The sequence below is a fragment of the Polistes dominula genome, unplaced genomic scaffold, assembly GCF_049000335.1.
Source record: "Polistes dominula isolate Pdom_NZ unplaced genomic scaffold, Pdom_raw_medaka contig_80, whole genome shotgun sequence".
Classification (NCBI taxonomy): Eukaryota; Metazoa; Arthropoda; class Insecta; order Hymenoptera; family Vespidae; genus Polistes; species Polistes dominula.
The window spans coordinates 3,314,662-3,335,330 of NW_028301111.1; the positions used below are offsets into that span (position 1 = coordinate 3,314,662).

Genomic DNA, 20,669 nt, shown 5'->3' on the forward strand with positions numbered 1-20,669 from the left:
GTCGATGAGAGAGATGAGTTAAGTAGTTTCAAGTGTGTGTTTAATATTATCAACTCTATCATTTGTAGAACATTTATTCATTTGTAGGTGACACATTGAACAAATTTAAATTACATGTATATGTAATATTAATTATTCAAATGGTGCATTAATATTTTATTAGGTTGTATAACCCCATATAACTAGTTATTATGAATGACCCTAAAAGAAACGCGTAACTAAACAATACAAATTGCTAATGGAGCATTCCTAGAAACGATACGAATTGAAATATCGTTTTCAAGCACGTCGATGAACGGGAACGGGCTGGAAGTGGCCTTTCTGAACGTTCACTAACACACACACACACATCCATACACAGAGGTAACACTTAGTAAGCTAGTAACTGTGATTCATACTACCGGGATATATTCTGGACGTTCGACGTTAGTTAGGTAAGGCCGTTTAACCGTGACGTGGGAGTTGTTGGTGTTAGTTCTGTTATAGCGAACGTAGATGAAGAGAGAAAGAGAAAGAGAAGGAAGGCCCTTTCCCCCCTTTCACCACCATAACCGATAGAAGCGGCACGCGCACGACACGCGACCGCGTACAGCCAGCGGCGCATTTAACGCGCGATCGCTCTCGAGTGTCCGCGTGTACGTTCCTGGGGGATGCCAAGGGGGTTAAAGTGCGCCTGCGAAGGGAGAAAGCCGATGGTGCTACTTTTCTGCGATACTTACCACCCCCCATACATCCCCCTTTCCCCGGCTTTCACCACCCTCACTCACCCCTTCGTACCTCTATAGCAGTAGTGTACTTTAAGTTGCCTGTTGGAAGAAGAATTGGCAAACTCCAGATAGAGAGTTCGAGTGGATAATACCCAGGTAGAAGTAGTATGAATAGATATTGCCTCAAGTTTATTATATACATCTATTTTTTAACTATTCTAACTACCCCTTTCAAATCGTTGAATGAGAAAAATGAAACTTTAACATATTGCGGACTTTTTACGGTTGAATAAAATATCATAAATAACATCGTCACAAATTGGAAGATTTCTTTAGGAGAGAATTTTTCCTCCCCCAACCTCCCGAAGTGGTAGAGTTACACTTGGGATAATAATAGGAAAGTTAGAAAAGTTGGTACGTGTACTTTTTCATTTCCCCATATTTTGCGGTTAAAAGTTAAAAAGAAAAAAAAGGAGAAAAAAGAAGAAGAACACCCACGTGGGGAAAGGATCTTTTAGGATACAGAGGATCGTATATATATATATATACATACGTGTAGATACATTCCCGGTGATTTTCCGTGAGTGCATGTATCTTGAGATACTGGCGTAGTGGTATTAATGACCAGCCAACGTTTCTCTTCGGTATAGCTCGTTCTCTTGGTCGTACACGGGCTGTTTAGTGCGGGGGCGCGGAATATCATTGTGCACGCCATGAGAGACATGACAGGGCGGCTATTGTAACGCGAGACGCATAGCTGCGAGAAGGGAATAGAAGAGAAGAGAAGAGAGTTTGCGAGGGAGCTCGAATCAACCAACTCCCACCCACAACCCCAACCCCCGAAGAGCCTGTCGAAGCATCGAGCTACCTCAAACTACCCCTTCTTGCTCCTTTCATCCCCTAGCCCTATCCTTCCTTCCTTCCAACAACCTTCTCCTACTCCTCCTCCTCCTCCTTCTCTCTTTCTCCTCAGCGTTCGTTTTCCCTCGTTTCTCGTTCGTTCCCTGCACGCTGTAACACGATAAGAACCGTGTCACTTTGTTGCGTTTGTGGGGGAGATTCTCTGCTGCTTAAGTGTACGATGATACATATCTGCAACGGCTACCAGATAATTCTTCGTATTCAATTTGTACAATATGCTTGGGATCCCTGCTTTTGGAACCCGATGGCATCGCGCCTATCCACGCACCGGCAACTTTCAAACCAACCAACTAACCAACCAACTCTATCAATCTAACGTTGTGTTAGGTTGCTACGTGATATTCCTATCTGAAAATATGTATTTGTCTTTTTTTTTTTTTTGAATACCTCTCTATCATTCTATCCAAGCAAACAGTCAGCTAGCCACCTAGAGAACCAGCCACAAATAGAATTTAAGAACCAGCGACTCTTTGCATAGCATTTTAAAAAAGAACACACACTTGTGAACACGTTCTATTGGCATGTTTGTCGAACTGCACGCGGCATCGATACAAAGACTTCCGTTTACATTAAATGAACCCAACACAACAATCCTTCTCCCTGTCATCTTTCAATAAGTGTGAATATTTTATATTTGCAAAGTTTCTTTTTTATTATTCTATACAGTGATTCCCGAAGTGATCCTGAAACTAAATTCTTAGAAAATGATGAAATTTGATGGTTCCTTTTTTTTCTTGGATAAAATTATATAGAAAAAAAAAAAATACGTACAAAAAGAATCAACTTAAGAGGGAAGAAGAAGGGTGATAGAAGCTGTAGTAGAAGCAAAAGCCATTAATTACGTTACGGAAGAATGCAGTCGTTGGTTCAAACAAAGGACCTAGTGTACATCCCCCTAAAGTTCACAATGCGTACATGTCGTTCGTCTACGCTTCATATATTCAGCCTAATTATCTCGAATTTGCATATCTCCAGTCTCTCTCGTTGTAGCAAACGACTTGGAGCCTTTGTTGTCATCAGTGGGACATCATTCTCTTTATGGTTCTCCTTACAAACACGTAATTCTCTAACCCAAACACTTGTAACTTCGATTTTCCTGTTATGATCGTTAAAACTGACAACTTTTCTATCTCTTATTAAACAAGTTCGTTACGATCGAATGAATGAATTTTCAAATCACCGATTATAAATTATTTTTCATTGGGGGGTTTCTTTTTTTTTTTCAAGCATACTTTTTTAGGGTGTTAAACTTGTTTATCGTCATGGGGATTTAATCGCATTCGCGTCTCGGCGACAAATTTAATAAGAAAATTCGCATCGTAGGAAAAGAGAAATAAACGGGGGATGATGAATAAATGAAAATTGATAAATTAGAACGAAAAATATTAGATAGAAATAGAAATAGAAAAAAGAAAGAAAGAAATAGTCCTTCTTAGGCAGGATTCGGCTTAAAAAATAATCACCGAGCAGGAATTTTAGTCTCGAGAGGCAACTACAAAATTCTGTCTCGGCATGTTGCTGCGTCGTTGAAGCGAGCAACGAAGAAGAGACAACGATAAGCGAAGTAGTGAAAAGAGACAACCTAAAAGAGAGAGAGAGAGAGAGAGAGAGTAGAGGCATCCGCGCGCTCATTTCCGTTTTGAGGCCGTCGAGGGGGATGAAAGGTGGGGGATGGGGCGCTAACTCGCGAGATATTAATTCCGTGTTAGCGCTAGGAGGGTTGCACGGGGTGAAAACTACGTGCCGAAGGGGGAAACCACCCCACCTCACCCTATCGTTGCGCTCTGCCGTTTTCCCTCTTCGTCCCTTTCTCTCCTCTCTTCTCCTATCAGCTCTTGTCCTCCTCCTCCTCCGCCAACCCCCCTAGCCCCACCGAGACCTAGTCCCTTCTTGCCGCACCAAGCCCCGCATCTACTCGTAGTGCAACCCCAACGTAGGAATGGGAGGCGTTACAAATCAGAGATTAGCCATAGTTAACTCGACTTGCGCAGTCAAACAGTTAATCAATAAACGATTATTTACATCGTGTGCCCGCAGCCGGTCGACGCACGTTAATGCACATTGACCGGACATATTTCGTAGCTGCGTGTGTTACGTGGCACACGGAAAATGGACAACGTATGTTCGTTAACTGGGACAACGACGAATTTTCCTATAACACCCAAGTAACCAAATGTAGAGATTTCTATCTAAAACAATACATTGATGTAACTTTACATATATTAGGATCAATCTTTTTTCTAATAACAGCTAACATATGTTATAAAAGTAAAGAAGAAGATGTCAAGAATAGTAGAATTAGATCCATCTATTATAGGAAAAGATTTGTGGGTCCATCTATGATCTAAAGAAACTGTCTGTCATCGAATGGAGAACTCTGGGTGAGAAGAAAAGGGTAGTCTTAGGAATAGGTCGAAGAAAAAAGTCACATGTCGAGTGGTGGTATGGTTATGGCGTATGGTAACAAACTGAGGAGAGATACCGTCAAGGTATGAGGAGGGTGTAGGGTGGGGAAGAATCGGTGGTCGGAGGCAGAGGTAGCTGGATGACTGGCGGCGGAAGCGTCGTCATGGCGACGCATCGATCAGCCGCCGCCACGCGAATCGAGCCGGGCCGAGGCCACATCGCATACTGGCTTACCGCATTGTAAGACACACGCGAGTAACACGTTATACACGCATCTAGTCACCACCTATGCATACACACACACACATATATATATATAAGCATTCACGCATAACATGAGCTTTCCACGAAACTACCGTCATCTTAATTCGCTTAGTTGCGTTCAGGTGCGGCCTAGAGGACCCCACACTTATTCTCACTTTTTTTTTCTTTCCTCTTCTTGCCCAACCAAGAACTCAAGGTTCCACTTTGATCGTCAGAGGGGCTAAACAGCTCTTTTTTTGCTTGACTCTAAGATGTCCCCCTGACTTGTACGAGATTCTTTATGATACTTGATATGATTGACTCTTTTCACACCTCTTACACATGTTCTGTCAAACGTGTTTCTAGTTGTTCATTTTACATTCGTTTATTCCAACGTAAAAAGTAAGACCATTTGATTGATGATATTAATTCAATTGGGATTACATGTAGAGTAGGATCAAATACTTGAACAATCCTATACCAAAGGATCGATTAAGAATCGAAGAAAAACAAAGTTTGACCATCGAAAGTGAAAGTCAAGTGAAGTCCTTCCAACGAGAGAGGGAGCAATTCATCGTAAGAACTTGGATATTTAGGATCATCGGAAAATCCGATGAGGATACATACATAGTTGAAGAGTATAACGTCAACTTGCTTTCGTTCGACTGCCATAGTTCGGTAACTTCCGGTGGGCAGCAACGGGTGTTACGACGTATAGCGGCTGTCCGTGGTCGATCGATTCTGGTGGAAGTGATAGTAGTAGAAGTAGTCGTCGTTCCAACACGCTGCTATACCCTAGCCTTCCATCCTCAGCTTCAGCTGAATACCACTGATTGTCCTCCACTCGCTCCCTCTTGCCATCTCACTCATTCTTTCTTTCTCATGCTCCCTACACTTTCTCCTTTCCTTCTATCTCTTTTCTATCACCGTCTCTCTGTCCTATTAGAATCTCTGTATCTTTTTGACAAGAAGATTTACTTTGACGTAACATTATTTTGTATTATTTGTCTGCTTGCATATTTGAATGTTGAATTTCTGAAATCGTTCTAATATGATAGAAATAATTGTAACTAATTATTTATGAAAAAATTAACATGGATAGTATGATATTACGAGTAGAATCTAATACTTGAACAATCCTATATCAAAGGATCGATTAAGAATCGAAGAAGAGCAAAGTTTGATCATCGAAAGTGTCCTGTCCTACGTTAAAAGTGAAAGCTAAACTGAAGTCCTTCCTACTAGAGAGGGAGCAATTCATCGTAAGAACTTGGATATTTAGGATCATCGGAAAATCCGATGAGGATACATACATAGTTGAAGAGTATAACGTCAACTTGCTTTCGTTCGACTGCCATAGTTCGGTAACTTCCGGTGGGCAGCAACGGGTGTTACGACGTATAGCGGCTGTCCGTGGTCGATCGATTCTGGTGGAGGTGATAGTAGTAGAAGTAGTCGACGTACCAACCCGCTGCTATACCCTAGCCTTCCAGTCCTCAGCTTCAGCTGAATACCACTGATTGTCCTCTACTCGCTCCCTCTCGCTATCTCACTCATTCTTTCTTTCCCATGCTCCCTACACTTTCTTCTCTCTTTCTATCCCTTTTCTATCACCATCTCTCTCTCTCTCTCTCTTTAGTACGTTTCCTTTCCTCTAACCATCTCTTTTCTACAGTTAGGTATTCTCTCGCTTCCTCTCATAACGGAACCCCAACCTTGCTTCCTCCACTCCTAAAGCACCCTCCTCCTCCTCCTCCTCCTCTTTCTCCTCATCGTCGTCGTCGTTCTCCTCGCTCGTTCACTCCACTCCACCACCCGAAAGCCACCCCGTGGCACCCTATCCTCGCTGCTGGTGCCGTGCTACTCCTACCCACTCCACGATAATGATGGCAATCAGACCCTCAGAAAGGATTTCAGGAAATTCTCTCGCCTTTTTGTCGGCGGCCGGGGCGGCGGCGAACGCCACAAACACCGGTCGCACCGTCCTAGTCATGATCACAGTCCTCGATCGTCGTCTCATCCTCTTATTCTTCTTCGGTATCGAACGCGCACTTGTCTCAACGATGATTATCGGCTAAACGTAGCTACACTCATAGACTTTCACCGTCCAATACACCCATTCTCTCATCTTTCTTTTATCTTTCTTGTATTCATTGATATCAGCAAGTTCTGCTCATTTTTCCTAACCTCAAATATTGGCTTGGCAAGAAAGTAATTTCGGCTTGCACCAATAGATAAAATTATGTTTGTTTCGTTGTTCTTTTGTTAATGTTAGAATTTTGTTCTTTTGAAATTTGCTAGTTGACACTTTTAGATTGCTATAGAAACAAATTTCGTGTAATTTTGTTTACAACTGTTAGCTTAGAAACAATTGAGTTTTATTTCACACTATAAAACCGAAATTACTTTCTTGCCAATCTAATATATTTATTGTTTATTAAATTTTTCATATGAAAATTAGTAGACCTAGTTAATCATATTGAACACTAAATGAAAATGAGACAATCAATGAACATCAATTTTCACAAGTATCTTCATAGTTTGATTAAAATAACGTTGATTTGTTCGACTAGGTGATTTGTTGGCAGTTAAATTAATTCGTAGAAAAAAAAAATAAAGAAGAAGAATAAGAAAAGAGCCCCTTGGGTTTGGTTTTATTGCGATTAAAGACGAGAGACGAAGGAGTGCCGAAGGGTAGACAGTGATACATAGAAAACTGTCGAGTAGTGCTATGTGTCGTTCACGCTGCATTGCACGCCGACAATATTGACTAGGAGCTAAGAAACGAGCGAAAAAAAAAGGGGGCTGCCAGTTTTCCCTTTCGATGCTCACTCCCCAGTCACTCCTTCATCGACGGTACATTAAGCACACATGATAATGCATGATTAACTGGCTAATGACTTTTCTCTCTTCCTTCCTTTTTTTTTCGACATTTACGCAGTATCATCGGCAGTGCTTACTGCTTGCCTACTAACTTTCAGACCCTTCAACTATAAGCGATCATTCAGCTGGCCATTGTCATGTCCGATCGTTAACTAGTCGATTGATTTGACTTGTCTAATTTTTCTTACAATCTTTTCAAACTTTTTTTATGTAATATTCATAAGACTCTAACTTGTTTTTTTAAATATTAAACTTTTAATTATATCGTACATATTTTACCAACGTCCATTTTTCATTTGTCTTTGATAGAAAATAATTGAAAATATTGCATATAAAATATTTTTACAAATAATTTGACATATTTTTCAATTGCAATTGCAATTTTTCAATCCTCATTATTAAAAAGAATATGTTTATAAGTTACGGTTTACGCGAAATGCAGAAGAGACATCTGTCGTTGCCGTATTGAACTATTTTAAGGGTAGTTAGAAGACAGTGCCATCTACCGTAAGATTACTAAAGCTCGAGGTAATTTTCTTCCGTACGCTTCGGCAAGTAGACTTCTATATTGATTCGTACCACTTGATTCGTACAGTGGAGGAAAATGCGAACGTGAACGACGTATCCATGGTGGTCTCGTTGGAGTCTTCCTAACCGATAATCGTTCAAACTCTCTACATTGTTGAACTATGATAACAACTATAAATACGATAACAGCAGAAGTATGTAGAATGTAGCTGAACTTTTGGCAAAAGGTAGAGACCCAACTTATCCAATTGGTTCATCCAACGAATTACGTTATACACTTTAATTGGCAAAGATGAATACAATCATAAATCAAACCTAAAAACCTATTACATAAAAAAGATTGACTGAGTCACGAGGAAAAAGGTGATCGGCACGCGTTAGGTTTGATTGTCGAAATGATGTGAACGATTCAGGGAAAGAAACGAAATGGTTCGGGCTTGTAAAGGGGTGCGCACAGGATCGCGTGCAAGGATCAAGAATAAACGTAAGGGTGGGCCCTAAACGAGATTCATGTTTTATTTCGCTCGCACTTTCGCGAGTTTACGTCGAGTCATGATCTCCTATCTTTTTTATTTATTTATTTTTTTTTTCTACGACGTGAATGCCACCAGCACTGCTACCACCATAGACGTGTAGTCATCGTTGTAGTTGTGGTGTTACCTACTCCCGTGGCAGTTAGCACTTAACGAGGCTATTTCACGACGTCAACTGGGTGGGCCATAGGTCGCGCGAGGATGAATAATGATTCGGCCTTAGGGGTTTGATAGAGCCGAGTTGTCGGAGTAAAGCTGAGAAGAAGGGACGTTAAGGAAAGAAAGAAAAAAATGGAGAGGGGGTTAGGAGGGATGAGAGGAAGAAGCTGCTCCTTCAGGGTTCTTTTATCATTCCAACTTTAACTTGTTAAAATAGGTTTCGCTATAGGCGATAAGGAAGATCAAGCGGATAAGAAAGGGATAGAGGGGGAAGTTGAGGAGTAGGAGTAAGAATAAGGAGAATGAGTTAAGGTTGTGGCGAAGGCAAAGGCAGTGATAGGAGCAACAGAAAACGACGACTTCTTCTTCTCTTCTTCTTCAGAACGCTAGTGGCGCTGCCGTCTTTTGTTGCGAAGCGCAATAATTGCGCGCGAGGGTGACTCGCTATGGGAAGAGGGAAAAGAGCAAGAAAGAAAGAAAGAAAGATAGAGATATATAGAGAGAGAAAACAGGGTAGCAGAGCACGCGCCGGAACCGGAACCGAGAGTCGTGTGTCCCCGCCATTCCCGGCCGGAACTATCATGATTAGTCACGGGGCCTGCAGCGAGTTGTTGGAGAGAAATGCGAGTAGAAAGACATAAACCTGGCTTGCATACAGATCCGGATCGACCGAGCGCGGTCAAGCTGAACGTGGTATAGAGAATAGATAAAAGGGAACTCCTAGTGGTTCCTAGGACCGATACTAATCGTTCAAACTACAACTAACAGTTAAATAAACAACATTCTTTTTTTCTTTTTTTTTAAGCCAAAATATTTTATACATAACTTCGTTGTTTCCTTTATTTCAATATATTCCACTGACTTTATTTTAATCTAGAAGAGACAGTCAGGATGTTCCTGACCCTTAGTCACCCTTCGAACCGCGAAGAAGGAAGGGTGGCCCCGTGGTCGTAAGTAACTTGCTAGTAGGTAGCGGTTGAGAAGATTGCAATAGTAGTAGGAGGAGGTACTGCTGGTGGCGGTGCTTAACGGAAACGAAGGGACGCAAGGCGCAAAGACTGCTGAACGGTTACGGGGCAAAAGGGAAAAAGCAGTATGAAAGGGTCCAAAAGAACAGACCTCCTAGGGACCAGCTCGAAGGGTGTCCGACACCCGTAACCACCCCCGTATCCTCCCTCTTTCTCACAGACTGACTTACTCTTATAACTTACCCCCTTGGCCTATCCCTTCGGGTTAACCGATACTGACAATTATCAACGCGTTTCGGTCACTCTCTGATACGCCCTTTTACTTAACAATTCTTCTATAATAATCCGCGTCTACGCGCAAGAAGAATCATGAATCAAAAATCAGAAAGAACAAAAGGTTTCGGTTCACCACTTCTATGAACCTCTCGTTCGTTCGTTCGTTCGTTAGTTCGCTCGTTCATTCGTTCCGTGCAATTAAAGAACATAATTAAAAAATTGCAAGTATTACGACACCTCTTTTATTCTCCCTCTTTCTTTGAAATCTACCACCATAGATGATAGGATGGACATAGATATATACCCATAGATTTGTAAACGTTGAAAAAGTTAAACCCATGTTTACGAACAAACAACTTTTCCCTAGGCACGCGTATCACCACAACTCGGCAAACATTCAATTAGCAAAGGCAAACAATGTGTGATACAACAGAATACTAGGATGACAAAGTTTTACAATAAAAAAAAAAAAAAATAAAATAAAATAAAATGAAATATTGCATCTAAAAATCTTGTTTGAAAAAATACAAAATGAAAGAGGTGTCATAAATTTGATAATAATAGTTGAAATATGATTGTCCTAAAGTAAGTAGAATAAAAGATACGATTTGACTTAAAAATCCAAGCTTAAATCTGACACATCCCTTGAAAAAGGGCTATGGACTTTCCCTCTCTCTCTCTCTCTCTCTCTTTCTCTCTCTTTCTCTCTCCTTCTATCTCTCGAAGCAGAGAGAGGTACGCGGTGATCGCGGATGGTCGCATCACAGGAGAAGAGGGAAAGAGGGATGCTGGGATGTCGAGGGGAACATCCGGAATCCCGGAGGGTGCCGGTTCGTGGGGCGGTCGGTCGTCATGGATACGTTCCCGGCTAACCCCTAACCGCTCCACCCCTCGTCATCCACATTTTCGCAACTACGCCGCCATCATCGACCCACCATCTTGCTTCGACTCGACGTACTGAATTCGGATTCTACGTCAAAATTTTCAAACGACGTTTCTTATACTTCTCTTCTATTTTCTCTTGTCTGTCTTAAAGAAAAGAAAAGAAAATAATATTAAAATGGAAACCAAAAAAAAAAAAAACCAAATGAAAAAAAGTAAATGATAGTTACAGGGTTATAATCCTTCGTTTGCAAATATCGGATACAGGTTTTGTGAAAATTTTTAAACGGATACGTATAATACACACAAATGGGTTTAAAGAACCCACGACGATCATCGAGGAAAATCGTAAAAGATAATGGATGTATGATGGTGGTAGTGGTGGTATGCTTTTAGAGGATGGACCAACCGGTTGCAGCACGAAACTGTCCAATCGTTCTTTAAATTACGGAGGAACACGCAGGATATTGGAGAGACCGTAGGAAATAGTCGACGAGTTCTCTCGCGTAACACCGTATTGACCCCCCTCCCTCTTCTTCCTTTCATCTTTTTTTTTTTCTCCTATCTATTTTCCTTTCTCTCTCTCTCTCTCTCTCTCTCTCTTTTTTTCTTTCTCGCGGGGACGTGGGCCAACAGATAACGTGATTTACACAGGGTCGGGTAATTAATGCTTCCCGCGACCGATGCTTTTTAAAATACAATCGGAAATCGGTGACGGCTAAAAGCAACAGTCAAAACCCAAACCTGTTATCTCTTTGCACGGGTAAACACCCTGGCAAATTATTACATTCTACGATTCTATTGGATACTATTACTATCTCTCATCGTCTAGGGACTTTTGGTATAAGATCAATGATATCAAACATTCATTTCTCTCAGAGACTCTTACATTTTTTCCATCTTTTGTTTAAATTACAATACTAGTCTCGAAGTAATGAGAACAATTTGTTTGGAAATTTCATTTCTCGATTGACAAATAGTTTTAACTCGTCAGATTGTTCTAGTTGAGAGTCATCTACTATTTTAAATATTTCTGCGTTTTTTGAAATCTTATAATAATAATAGTTATTCAATGTAAAGAAATTGTATTTAAAACCCAGCTTTACAAAAGAGGAAGAAAATAAAAAAATAAAAAAATAAAAAATGTTAACAATTGTATACCAAGGACAGAATAATATTTCATAATCCATTAATGGAACCCAACTGGTTTTGGGGCAGTAATAAAAAGAAGAAAAAAGTTGCGTTCGTAAGAGTTGAGTTAGGTAAGAAGATGAGGGTTGGGGGATAGTTGGAGGGAAAAGATTGAAAGCATACGGAAGCTCACTCACCGGTGATGGAGGAGGCGGTCGGCGAAATGGCGGACGGGTTGGCACGCGGGGGTGGTGAAAAAGCTCCAGGAAGATAACCAGCACGATCGGCTAATGCTTGTTTAGCCTGTTTGACACTTTCCTTAAGTCGTTGAAACGTGCTGTCGCATGACAATCCACGATACGGCCAGTTTTCTTGTTTAACATTGGTAGCGGTAACACCAGCGACCACCGCAGAGGCAGCAGCGGCCGCGGCCGCGGTCGTGGCTCCGGCCCCGACTCCGGTTCCGCTCCCGGATCCGGACCCAACCCCGACCCCGGCCCCGGCCGCAGCTCCGCTACCGGTGGTTCCTTTTAATTCGAGCGCACCTGCGTACGAACAGCTAGCGCTGTCGTACATCACCAAAGTCCCCCTGAAACACATTTCACCCGAAACTTTTTAACTCCTTAAACTTATTCCTTTTTATTAGGATTCTGTTTAATGTTGCTGGCCTTGATCTCTCTCTTCTTCTAATCCTCTCATAAGGATTGTTTTTTGTTTGTTTATTATCAAACATATTCCATCGTACATTTCAACTATTTTACTTTGCATTAGGAATAGAATGATATTTATAAAATATTCAATTTGATTTTAATTTGAACATGAGTTCAAGACCACCATTTGAATAACATTACTGTTAATATTGAATTCATAGCCGACGGGATTACCTTCGATTTCTCGACAGATTGTCGCGAATGTTGCGACGACGCACGTAATTCAATCCTTCGAATTAACCAACATCGAAACGAACTAATACACTAAATTATCACCAAATAAAAAACTTCTTCTCACCAAGTGGACGAACACTAACGTATCATTCTAATCCGCGTACAACACACACGGACAAAAAAGACAAATCTTATTTACACATCATCCGATCGACACAATGTTGCTGATAAAAAAACAAATCTAAAGTAATCATTCGATGATGATGTATCATTGACTCGTTTAAGTATGATAAAAAACGTTTGGCTAAATTCCATGACTAATTTGATATAATTTAATCAAGTCTAAATAAAAAAAAAAAAAAAGAAAAGAGAACATCAACGTCGTACTCGTGCCCGATGATTCAAACGGTGAGAAATAAATAACACAACAGGAATTTTAGATTTGAATTGAACGACAGAGATGAATCGACGATTGAAGATAATTATCAAAAAAAAAAAAAAAAAGGAAAATATGCGAGTCCGGTGGGATGCTGGTGCCGATATCAAGAAGAAGGTACTCCGGGCAGGTTGTCTCGCGCAACTGTGGCCGCGGCGGTCAGCAAATTGCTTGCTTCCGGGCCTCATTACATCACTCTGTTACTCTGTTAACGCTCGCCGGAAACCCCTCAGCCTACCTCGTCTAAACTCACTCTCTCTCTCACTCTCTCTCTCTCTCTCTCTCTCTCTTTCTCTGTCTCTGTCTCTGTCTCTGTCTCGCACGTACCTACACACATACTATTTTAAATGCAGTGTCGCGGTGTAAGGCTGATATAGACGCGCATTCGCATGCGAAAGAGGGAGAAACCTCGACTAAACCGTGCGTGTGCATCTACGTTAACCGATAGTCGAGCAGTTCCCTTCGAACGTGATGTGCCAACACTTATTATTTTCTTTATTTATCCCTTTACATCATTATATCGAAGTTTTCATGAAGATTTGAACATGATGCATTTTCATTCAATCTAACCAAGTGTCAACAATTATCATCCACGTGCAACTTTGTTGTTATCCACACAAAAAAACCTTGATTGATTCATCTTTCTTTTTAACTTTTGTTTTATTTATCCAATTAATTATCAACGAATATCTAATAATCGATTCGATGGACAATTTTTCTTCATATTTTATTATTATTTTTTTTTTTATTTAAATACATTAATTAGTATCGAAATAAATCATCAAATTAGATGCAACAAAATCCTTTTTTCAAATGACACATTCATTTTTTTTTTTTTTGGTTTCGGACAAATGAGAATACAATTTTATTAGATTTATTAGTGAGATCAATTAAAATGTTATTATCAGATTAAAAAGTATATATATATATATATATTTGAAGATGATACTCTTTGCAGTGATTTTAATTTTCAATGTAAAATCCTCGCACAGTTGTTAATCATACCACACAATGTAGAATCTTATTACATCTTATTATTAGTCAAAATGATAACGAACAACGTATGTTTCTTTCATTGGCACGCTAAGAGATAACCGCGCTTACTCGCGTTTCCTGTACTCTGATTCAATTAGACCTTTCCGGTAATAGCAGTACGTATCACTACGTCAGAGAAAAAGACCTCGAAAATACAGGAAAAAAAAAAGAAAAAGAAAAAGAGTTAGAGAGTTCAAACATACCATTGACATATTATTTTTTTTTTTTTTTTTTACAAAAATCCATGTAAAATGAAATAGCAAAAATTCTCACCGTCAACGCGGGGTTCCGCGCGTTATCTTATCCAGTACTTTTGAATCCAGGACTATTTTGATGTTGTATAAACGTTCCTCTAACACTACTTTCCTTTAATAGTCAATGTAACACGTTTGTTGAAAGTATGCCGAACTTCAGTAACAAAGTTGAACCTTAATCGTCGTAACCACTGATCGCGAGTAACACAACAAACAACACGACGAGAGTCGTTAGAAAGAGCAAGTAAGGAAGGAAGGAAGGAAGGAAGGAAGGAAAGGGTTATATTATCAAGTCGAAGGAGAGTAAAAGGGTTTAGCACGCGAGATCGATGAAAGGGAAACAAGTTAGTGAGAAAGGACAGTTTCGACACCGACAAAAATCAGACTTGTTCTATGATAAACACAACAACGATAGAAAATCAGGTGCATTTGTTAAACAATACACACTTGTACACACGGTATAAGGGTTTTGGGGGTGGTGGTTATTGGTAGTTGGCAAGGTGATAAATTTAAAAAGACCATAAGAAAGTAATAAACACGTTTACTTTAACACGAGTAGTTGATTTCTCGCGTGCATGGACGGAATATTGCTGTTGTTGTTGTTGTTGTTCGAGTTTCGATAGATAAGGGTTGACCAAAAAAAATCTACCACGAGGTAATATAATTCTTCGATAGAAGAAAGACGACGACGACGACGACGACGACGACGACAACGACTAAGAACGGGGGTGAAACCGTTCGCGGAATGGGCTTTTTGCGGAGAACCCTTGTGGACCACCGGTTACGGTGGACTTGGCCAAAGACGCGGACGCACGCATTCGGCACCGTCCGTTATCACTCGCGGTCCGACGATTGGCTGTATCGGAGCCTGCGCCGGGACGCCCTCCTCTCCTCCCTCCACCCCGGAGGGATATCACATACAGAGGGGAGGACTTGCCAAACCCTTCCCTTCACCCCTCTAAACCCTCGACAACTTCTCTCCCACCCGATACAGCTCCTTAGAGGCGGGATCATCCACCTCCCTTTTTCTCTCTCTCGATAGGGGTAACACCGAGAGAAACAGCCACAAATTTTCTCTCTTTCGACCTTTCCCTTAAAAACCTTCCTTGCTGTATTGTGCATTTCACTATTTTTACTCTATTCTTATATCTTCATAAATAATACAGTGTCAATTAATGTCACTAATGCAATTAATTCGATAAATCAAATCGTAGGTGATCTTCACCCCCTTTACAAAGGACAACTTTTTCAATCGGTTTAGGTAGGTTTTGTTTATTAAATTTGACAAAGAAAAGCTAAGGAATCCTTTCCAAGTACCAATAGTTCATTCCTTTCATTTGAAGTTAACGAATATATGGCATAAACTGTGATTGGCGCCTCTCACTCGCCACTCGTCTTATCGAGGGTTGAAATTTGCATGTAAAAAATTTGAACAAAGTTTTTTGTTTGTCAATGAATATAATTCATGTATACTGTTATCTCAATTGTAATCTATATTTCATTGTATAGTATTGTTCTGATCTCTTAACAACAAAGTTGCTTAGAGAATTGGAATAAACGAGATCTACGTATGTATGTCCGGGTCATAGACGAAAATTATCTGATCCACGCATTGCAGTAACAAGGAGAGGGCGCGACACGAGCGACACGTGCCCGGTCTACTACGCTTTTCATAGATGCACTGGCAAACCCAACATGGGGCGGGTAGACGTCCACGCGATACCCAACGTTCCGTTCGTTCGTTCGTTCGTTCGTTCGATACGTTCACGCGATACGGTCCACGATAGACCACCACCACCACCACTACAACAACCATTACCATCACCACCAACATATATTTGTGTACGTGTATATGTCCATACGATAACACGGATCTATCGTTATCGTCATCTTCGTTAACCAACAACACCACGCGTGATCGACGTCGCGAATAGCGACATGATTCTCTAACACCCAATCACCAACCAAAGAAAAAAATGATACACGAGATACCACCCTCTCCTCCCTCCCTCCCTCCTTTCACTCCCCGTTGATATTTGATACTCTTGGGAAAGGAAAAAAAAAAAGGATTGATTTTTATTATTTTAGGTTGTAATTGAAATTTGAAAAAAATTGTCAAAAATCATTCAGCCCTTTTTTGATAAGAACGATGATCACACTACAGTGTGATCTACTATACATAGTAGATTTGTAACAGATTGTCTTAGATTATTTATTGAATGACCCCAGGATATTCGTTGCATCGGTCGTAGACGGCGACGATCGGAAACTTCACGCATGACCGAAAAGGTCCGAACGGATGTAGGATTCAGGATTTTCTAAGGAAACGGGGAAATGTTAGGGGAGGGATGTCGTTGCAATTCTCCATTCCGTATGTTACGCACGAATAAATATATTGACTATCTTTCTTTTATCGAGGTTGGTAGCAAAACAAGAATAATAATCAAAAATCATCATCTATGATTTTCCATACTTCTTATACCGTGAAAAGATCGTTTGATGAACGATGAACGATAGGAACGTTCAAATGAGTCTATCGGCGTTTTGAGTTAGCTTTCGTGAATGTAAACTAGGTGCTTCCTGCACGACTTGAACAGAAAGAGAGAGAGAGAGAGAGAGAGAAAGAGAGTGCTCGTCGATTCGCTGGTCGGTTTTTTTTTTTACAAGGCCGATCGATAATGCCATTGCAAACACCCTGTATATGCTCGGTTAATGTTAATGGTAGGGGCTGGCACAGCTTGACAGGGGTGGCTTGCCCCCTTTGCCCGTGAGTTAGAACTTCCTGAGGCTTTCCTCGCGTCCACCCTGAGAACCACCCTCACCACCCTCACCACCTCGCTTCTCTGTCCTGTACCTTGGCTAATGGTCGGAGCAGGAAATATCAAAAGTCTTCGTCTTCATGAACAGCAACACTCTTTCTAAGCTTTCCCTTTTTTTATTTTTTTTTTTATACTCTTTCTTTCTTTAACTGTAAAACAGAGAACAAACATTCGCACTTTTTTCATTCAACAATATCTTTTTATCTCCAAGTATCGTCAGCCATTATTTGAGAAAATCTTTTCTGTTTGTTTTCTAAAAAGAATATTATTACCTGAGATCGTTTAGATTTTTATTTCGTAGGTCTGATTGGTCAATGCGATGTTTGTCATTAGAAAAAGACGAATCTGAAGAAGAGAAAAGCAAACGTAATCACCGTTTGTCACGAACGCAACGCATTCAACAGGTTAGTGTGTGGCATATTAAAAAGAATTTATTCGCGAGCTAATAGATGCCCTCGGTGATGTCCTGGCTATCGCGAGATTCTATTTCATTGTGAGTTTCAATACTACTACTACTACTACTACTACTACTACTAAAACTACCTGTGAGTATTTTCCTCTTTTTATTATGTGAAACTTTGTTAGAAAAGTTTCGACAAGAAGAAGAAGAATATATATATATATATATATATATACCGATTATAACGATTTGATATATCGTTAACGTGAGAAAGCAAGGATTAACAAGTTGCATATCGTACTCGAGGGATTTCTATTGATATCTGGTGATTTAATTTGTAACAATTAGGACAGGGTATCCCCTAAAAGTTGAATGAAGTGTAGGAGCGAAGAAAGGGGGAAGAAGAAAGAGAGAGAAAAATAGGAGGTGAGGGTGGTGTAGAGATATACCGCGCCCTGCTATTAATATCAGTTAACGACCCGATATGATCGCCCGTCCATGGTCAGACCGGCTGCTAGGTTAGCTATCATTATGTTCGGTTCATGAACTGGAACTATGGGTTGTAGACTTCACTTCTACCAGAACAGAGAGAACTTAACCCTATCGATCGAGAACGGTAAAATGACTCACGGGTATCGATACCTCTACTTCTCTTCCTTTTCTTTTAAAAGGACTCAAGGAAATCACGGTTTATCGAATTTCGTTGAATATCCTCTACTAATCGTATCACTTCAATCTCTATCCATTCGAATGAAATCAGACGATCACTTTTTTCTCTCAAAAATCTTTCAAAATAGTTTAAGAGAATCTTGATCAAGTAGAGAAACGATGTATGAAGTAGAAGTACAAGTTAGGTAACTAAAGACGTGTAGTAGAGGGTTGTTATAGTTGGTGGGAATAGATAGGGGTGGAACTGGGGGTAGGATTTGTGTTGGGTTTGTCCGTCGAGTTGTAGTAGGAGGCATCCTGGTCAACGTCGAAACGAGCCTGCCGCTTGGATTACCATAAGCATTCATATATGCGCCAGCACATTATACTTGCATACCTGGCTAACATAAAGGCGCTCGACAGCGATGTTGCTCGTAGAATAGCCACCTACCCAAGTTCTACCTACTTACTTACTTGTACCAACCACCTTCACGAGCGACCAGCACGCGAACCTGATTGACTTGTAGATGAGGCGACACAGTCGATATACTTCAGAGTCGAACGTCCGGCTAGGAAAGCCCTTATAGCTCGTCCTCGCAGCAAGCTTGTGTTCCTTCCATGCTCCAGGCCTGCCTACCTACCATGCTCCTACTACCCAATCCCTTCAAACGACTCCCTCAACGACACTCTCTCGATTCTTCCACATCCCTCTTCTCTTTCTCTTTCTCTCTCTCTCTCTCTCTCTCTCTCTCTCTCTTGCAACCACCGTCCGTTATCTAGTTAATTAATCTCTGCTCGAGGGCGGCAGCAGCAGGGCGGCAAAACTCCCACCGTTTCTGCGAGCAGCGTAACGAACCTCGACGACCAAAGTGTCGACGACTAGTTCTCATACCATCGACTTTCTCTCTCTCACTCTCTCTCTCTCTCTCTCTCTCTCTCTCTCTCTCTCTCTCAACCAACCCCCATTACAACCACTTCACGCACCTATCTCAACCATATCGTCTGACTGAAATTTTCATTAGATTGCCAAAAGAAACCTTTGTCTTTCATTAAATGACTTTTTAATCAATGGTTAGTTTATAATTTAAACAGAATGATGATGATTCGTGATTTTTGAAATGAAAACTTCTTTAGAATGGGTGTTATTTGTCAAAATGAAATTCAGTGATGTAGTGGGGAAAGGAAACGAACAATGTAAAATCCTACAATTATCTTACTCTTAATACTCTGCATTCGTCTCTCATTCTCTCGAAACTTAGTTCACGTGTGATCTGCACACATGATTTTTTATTTTTATTTCATATAAAATACTAAATATTATTCTAAAAATATGCACAAATTATATTACAATATTAGAGTTCAATTTTTAACATTATTTATAAGAATATTTGATTTGTAAACATTTTTTAAAGTTTTTTACTATTTACTTTCTTTGTAATTATTAGAAAAATGCGCGCCTGTATAAATGCAACCCTCCAGACACACTTTGAAAATGTTGCTTGCGAGCGACATCTACTGGGACGGAAATTTTTTGCAGTCAAAACTGTTTATACACGCGTGTATGGCGGGTTGCCTATCTTTCGGGCAGAAAAAAATTTCGTTCCGACAGGTGGCGCTCGCGAGCAGTACTTTCAAAGTGTGTCTGGAGGGTTGCATATGTACAGGCGCGCATTTTTATAATTAAATTAATAATTAAATAAATAATTACAAATTAATAGTACAAATAATATTATAATAATATTATATAATAAATTATCCTCGAAGCTTGCTTATTTGATGGTGTTTATTTTAATATCGAGAAGAGTGTTCATCTATCGAAATTGAGTCGAGATGAATTCAACTTTATTGATAATATTATCCTTATACCCAATATTACCCCATAAAAAGGTAATTTAAAATTCTTCTATGCAGGAATCTGCATTACAAATATGGTAACAATTTTGTTACCATTGGAGGCATGGTAACTTTTGCTGCTGCCATCTACCAGGCTAAAAAAAACTAAATTTTTAAGCGCTATCTATCGACAGATTTCTCAAGCTCTTACAGATTTTACATTTAAACTAACTCTGATATTAAAAAACAATTCAATAAAGATGGATACATCACTTTTACTTCTGTTTTTTATTCTATAATAGAATAGCACACACAAAAAAAATAAAATTCCATTGAAACTTTGCAATTTCGTAAAAAACAAAAATGTCTACCGAACAATTCTTTCTGTCAGTAGATTTCCTACGTGCAAAAGTGCACGTAAAAGTGCATTTTTCTTTTAAAGTTTTTTTACTATGATTATAAATAAAGTAAACATTTAAAGTGGACAGAATTATTATCACACTCTGTATATAATTTGCATACATATATACATTTATAAATATTAATCGATAATCGCAAGAGTTCGACAAGACATCATTTACATTGTATATATATATATATTATGTTTTTGTTTGTTAATACAAAGTCTGATAAAAAAATTACTTTTAAATCTCAATGTCAGTCTTAAAATACGGAGAAATAAATAGGAAGAGAAAATAAGAGATTACTTGAGATCCATTAAAA

General features: G+C 39.9%; 1 protein-coding gene across 5 annotated transcripts in view; it reads right to left on the reverse strand.

The window, feature by feature from the left end:
- Ets65A (DNA-binding protein D-ETS-3) overlaps window positions 1-15,025 on the reverse strand; it is a 32,334-nt gene extending 17,309 nt beyond the window's left edge. For 2 of the 5 annotated variants that reach the window (XM_015329640.2, XM_015329635.2), the window contains exons 1-2: window positions 12,522-13,114; window positions 11,835-12,226 (exon numbers count right to left, since the gene is read on the reverse strand). In XM_015329640.2, coding sequence (XP_015185126.1) covers window positions 11,835-12,213 — 379 coding nt within the window. In that variant the 5' untranslated portion in view covers window positions 12,214-12,226; window positions 12,522-13,114. Of the gene's footprint in view, window positions 1-11,834; window positions 12,227-12,521; window positions 13,115-14,265 lie in introns of those variants that run through there. The other 3 variants (XM_015329636.2, XM_089176609.1, XM_015329639.2) reach the window with 3 other exon arrangements.
- Window positions 15,026-20,669: the final 5,644 nt, after the last annotated feature.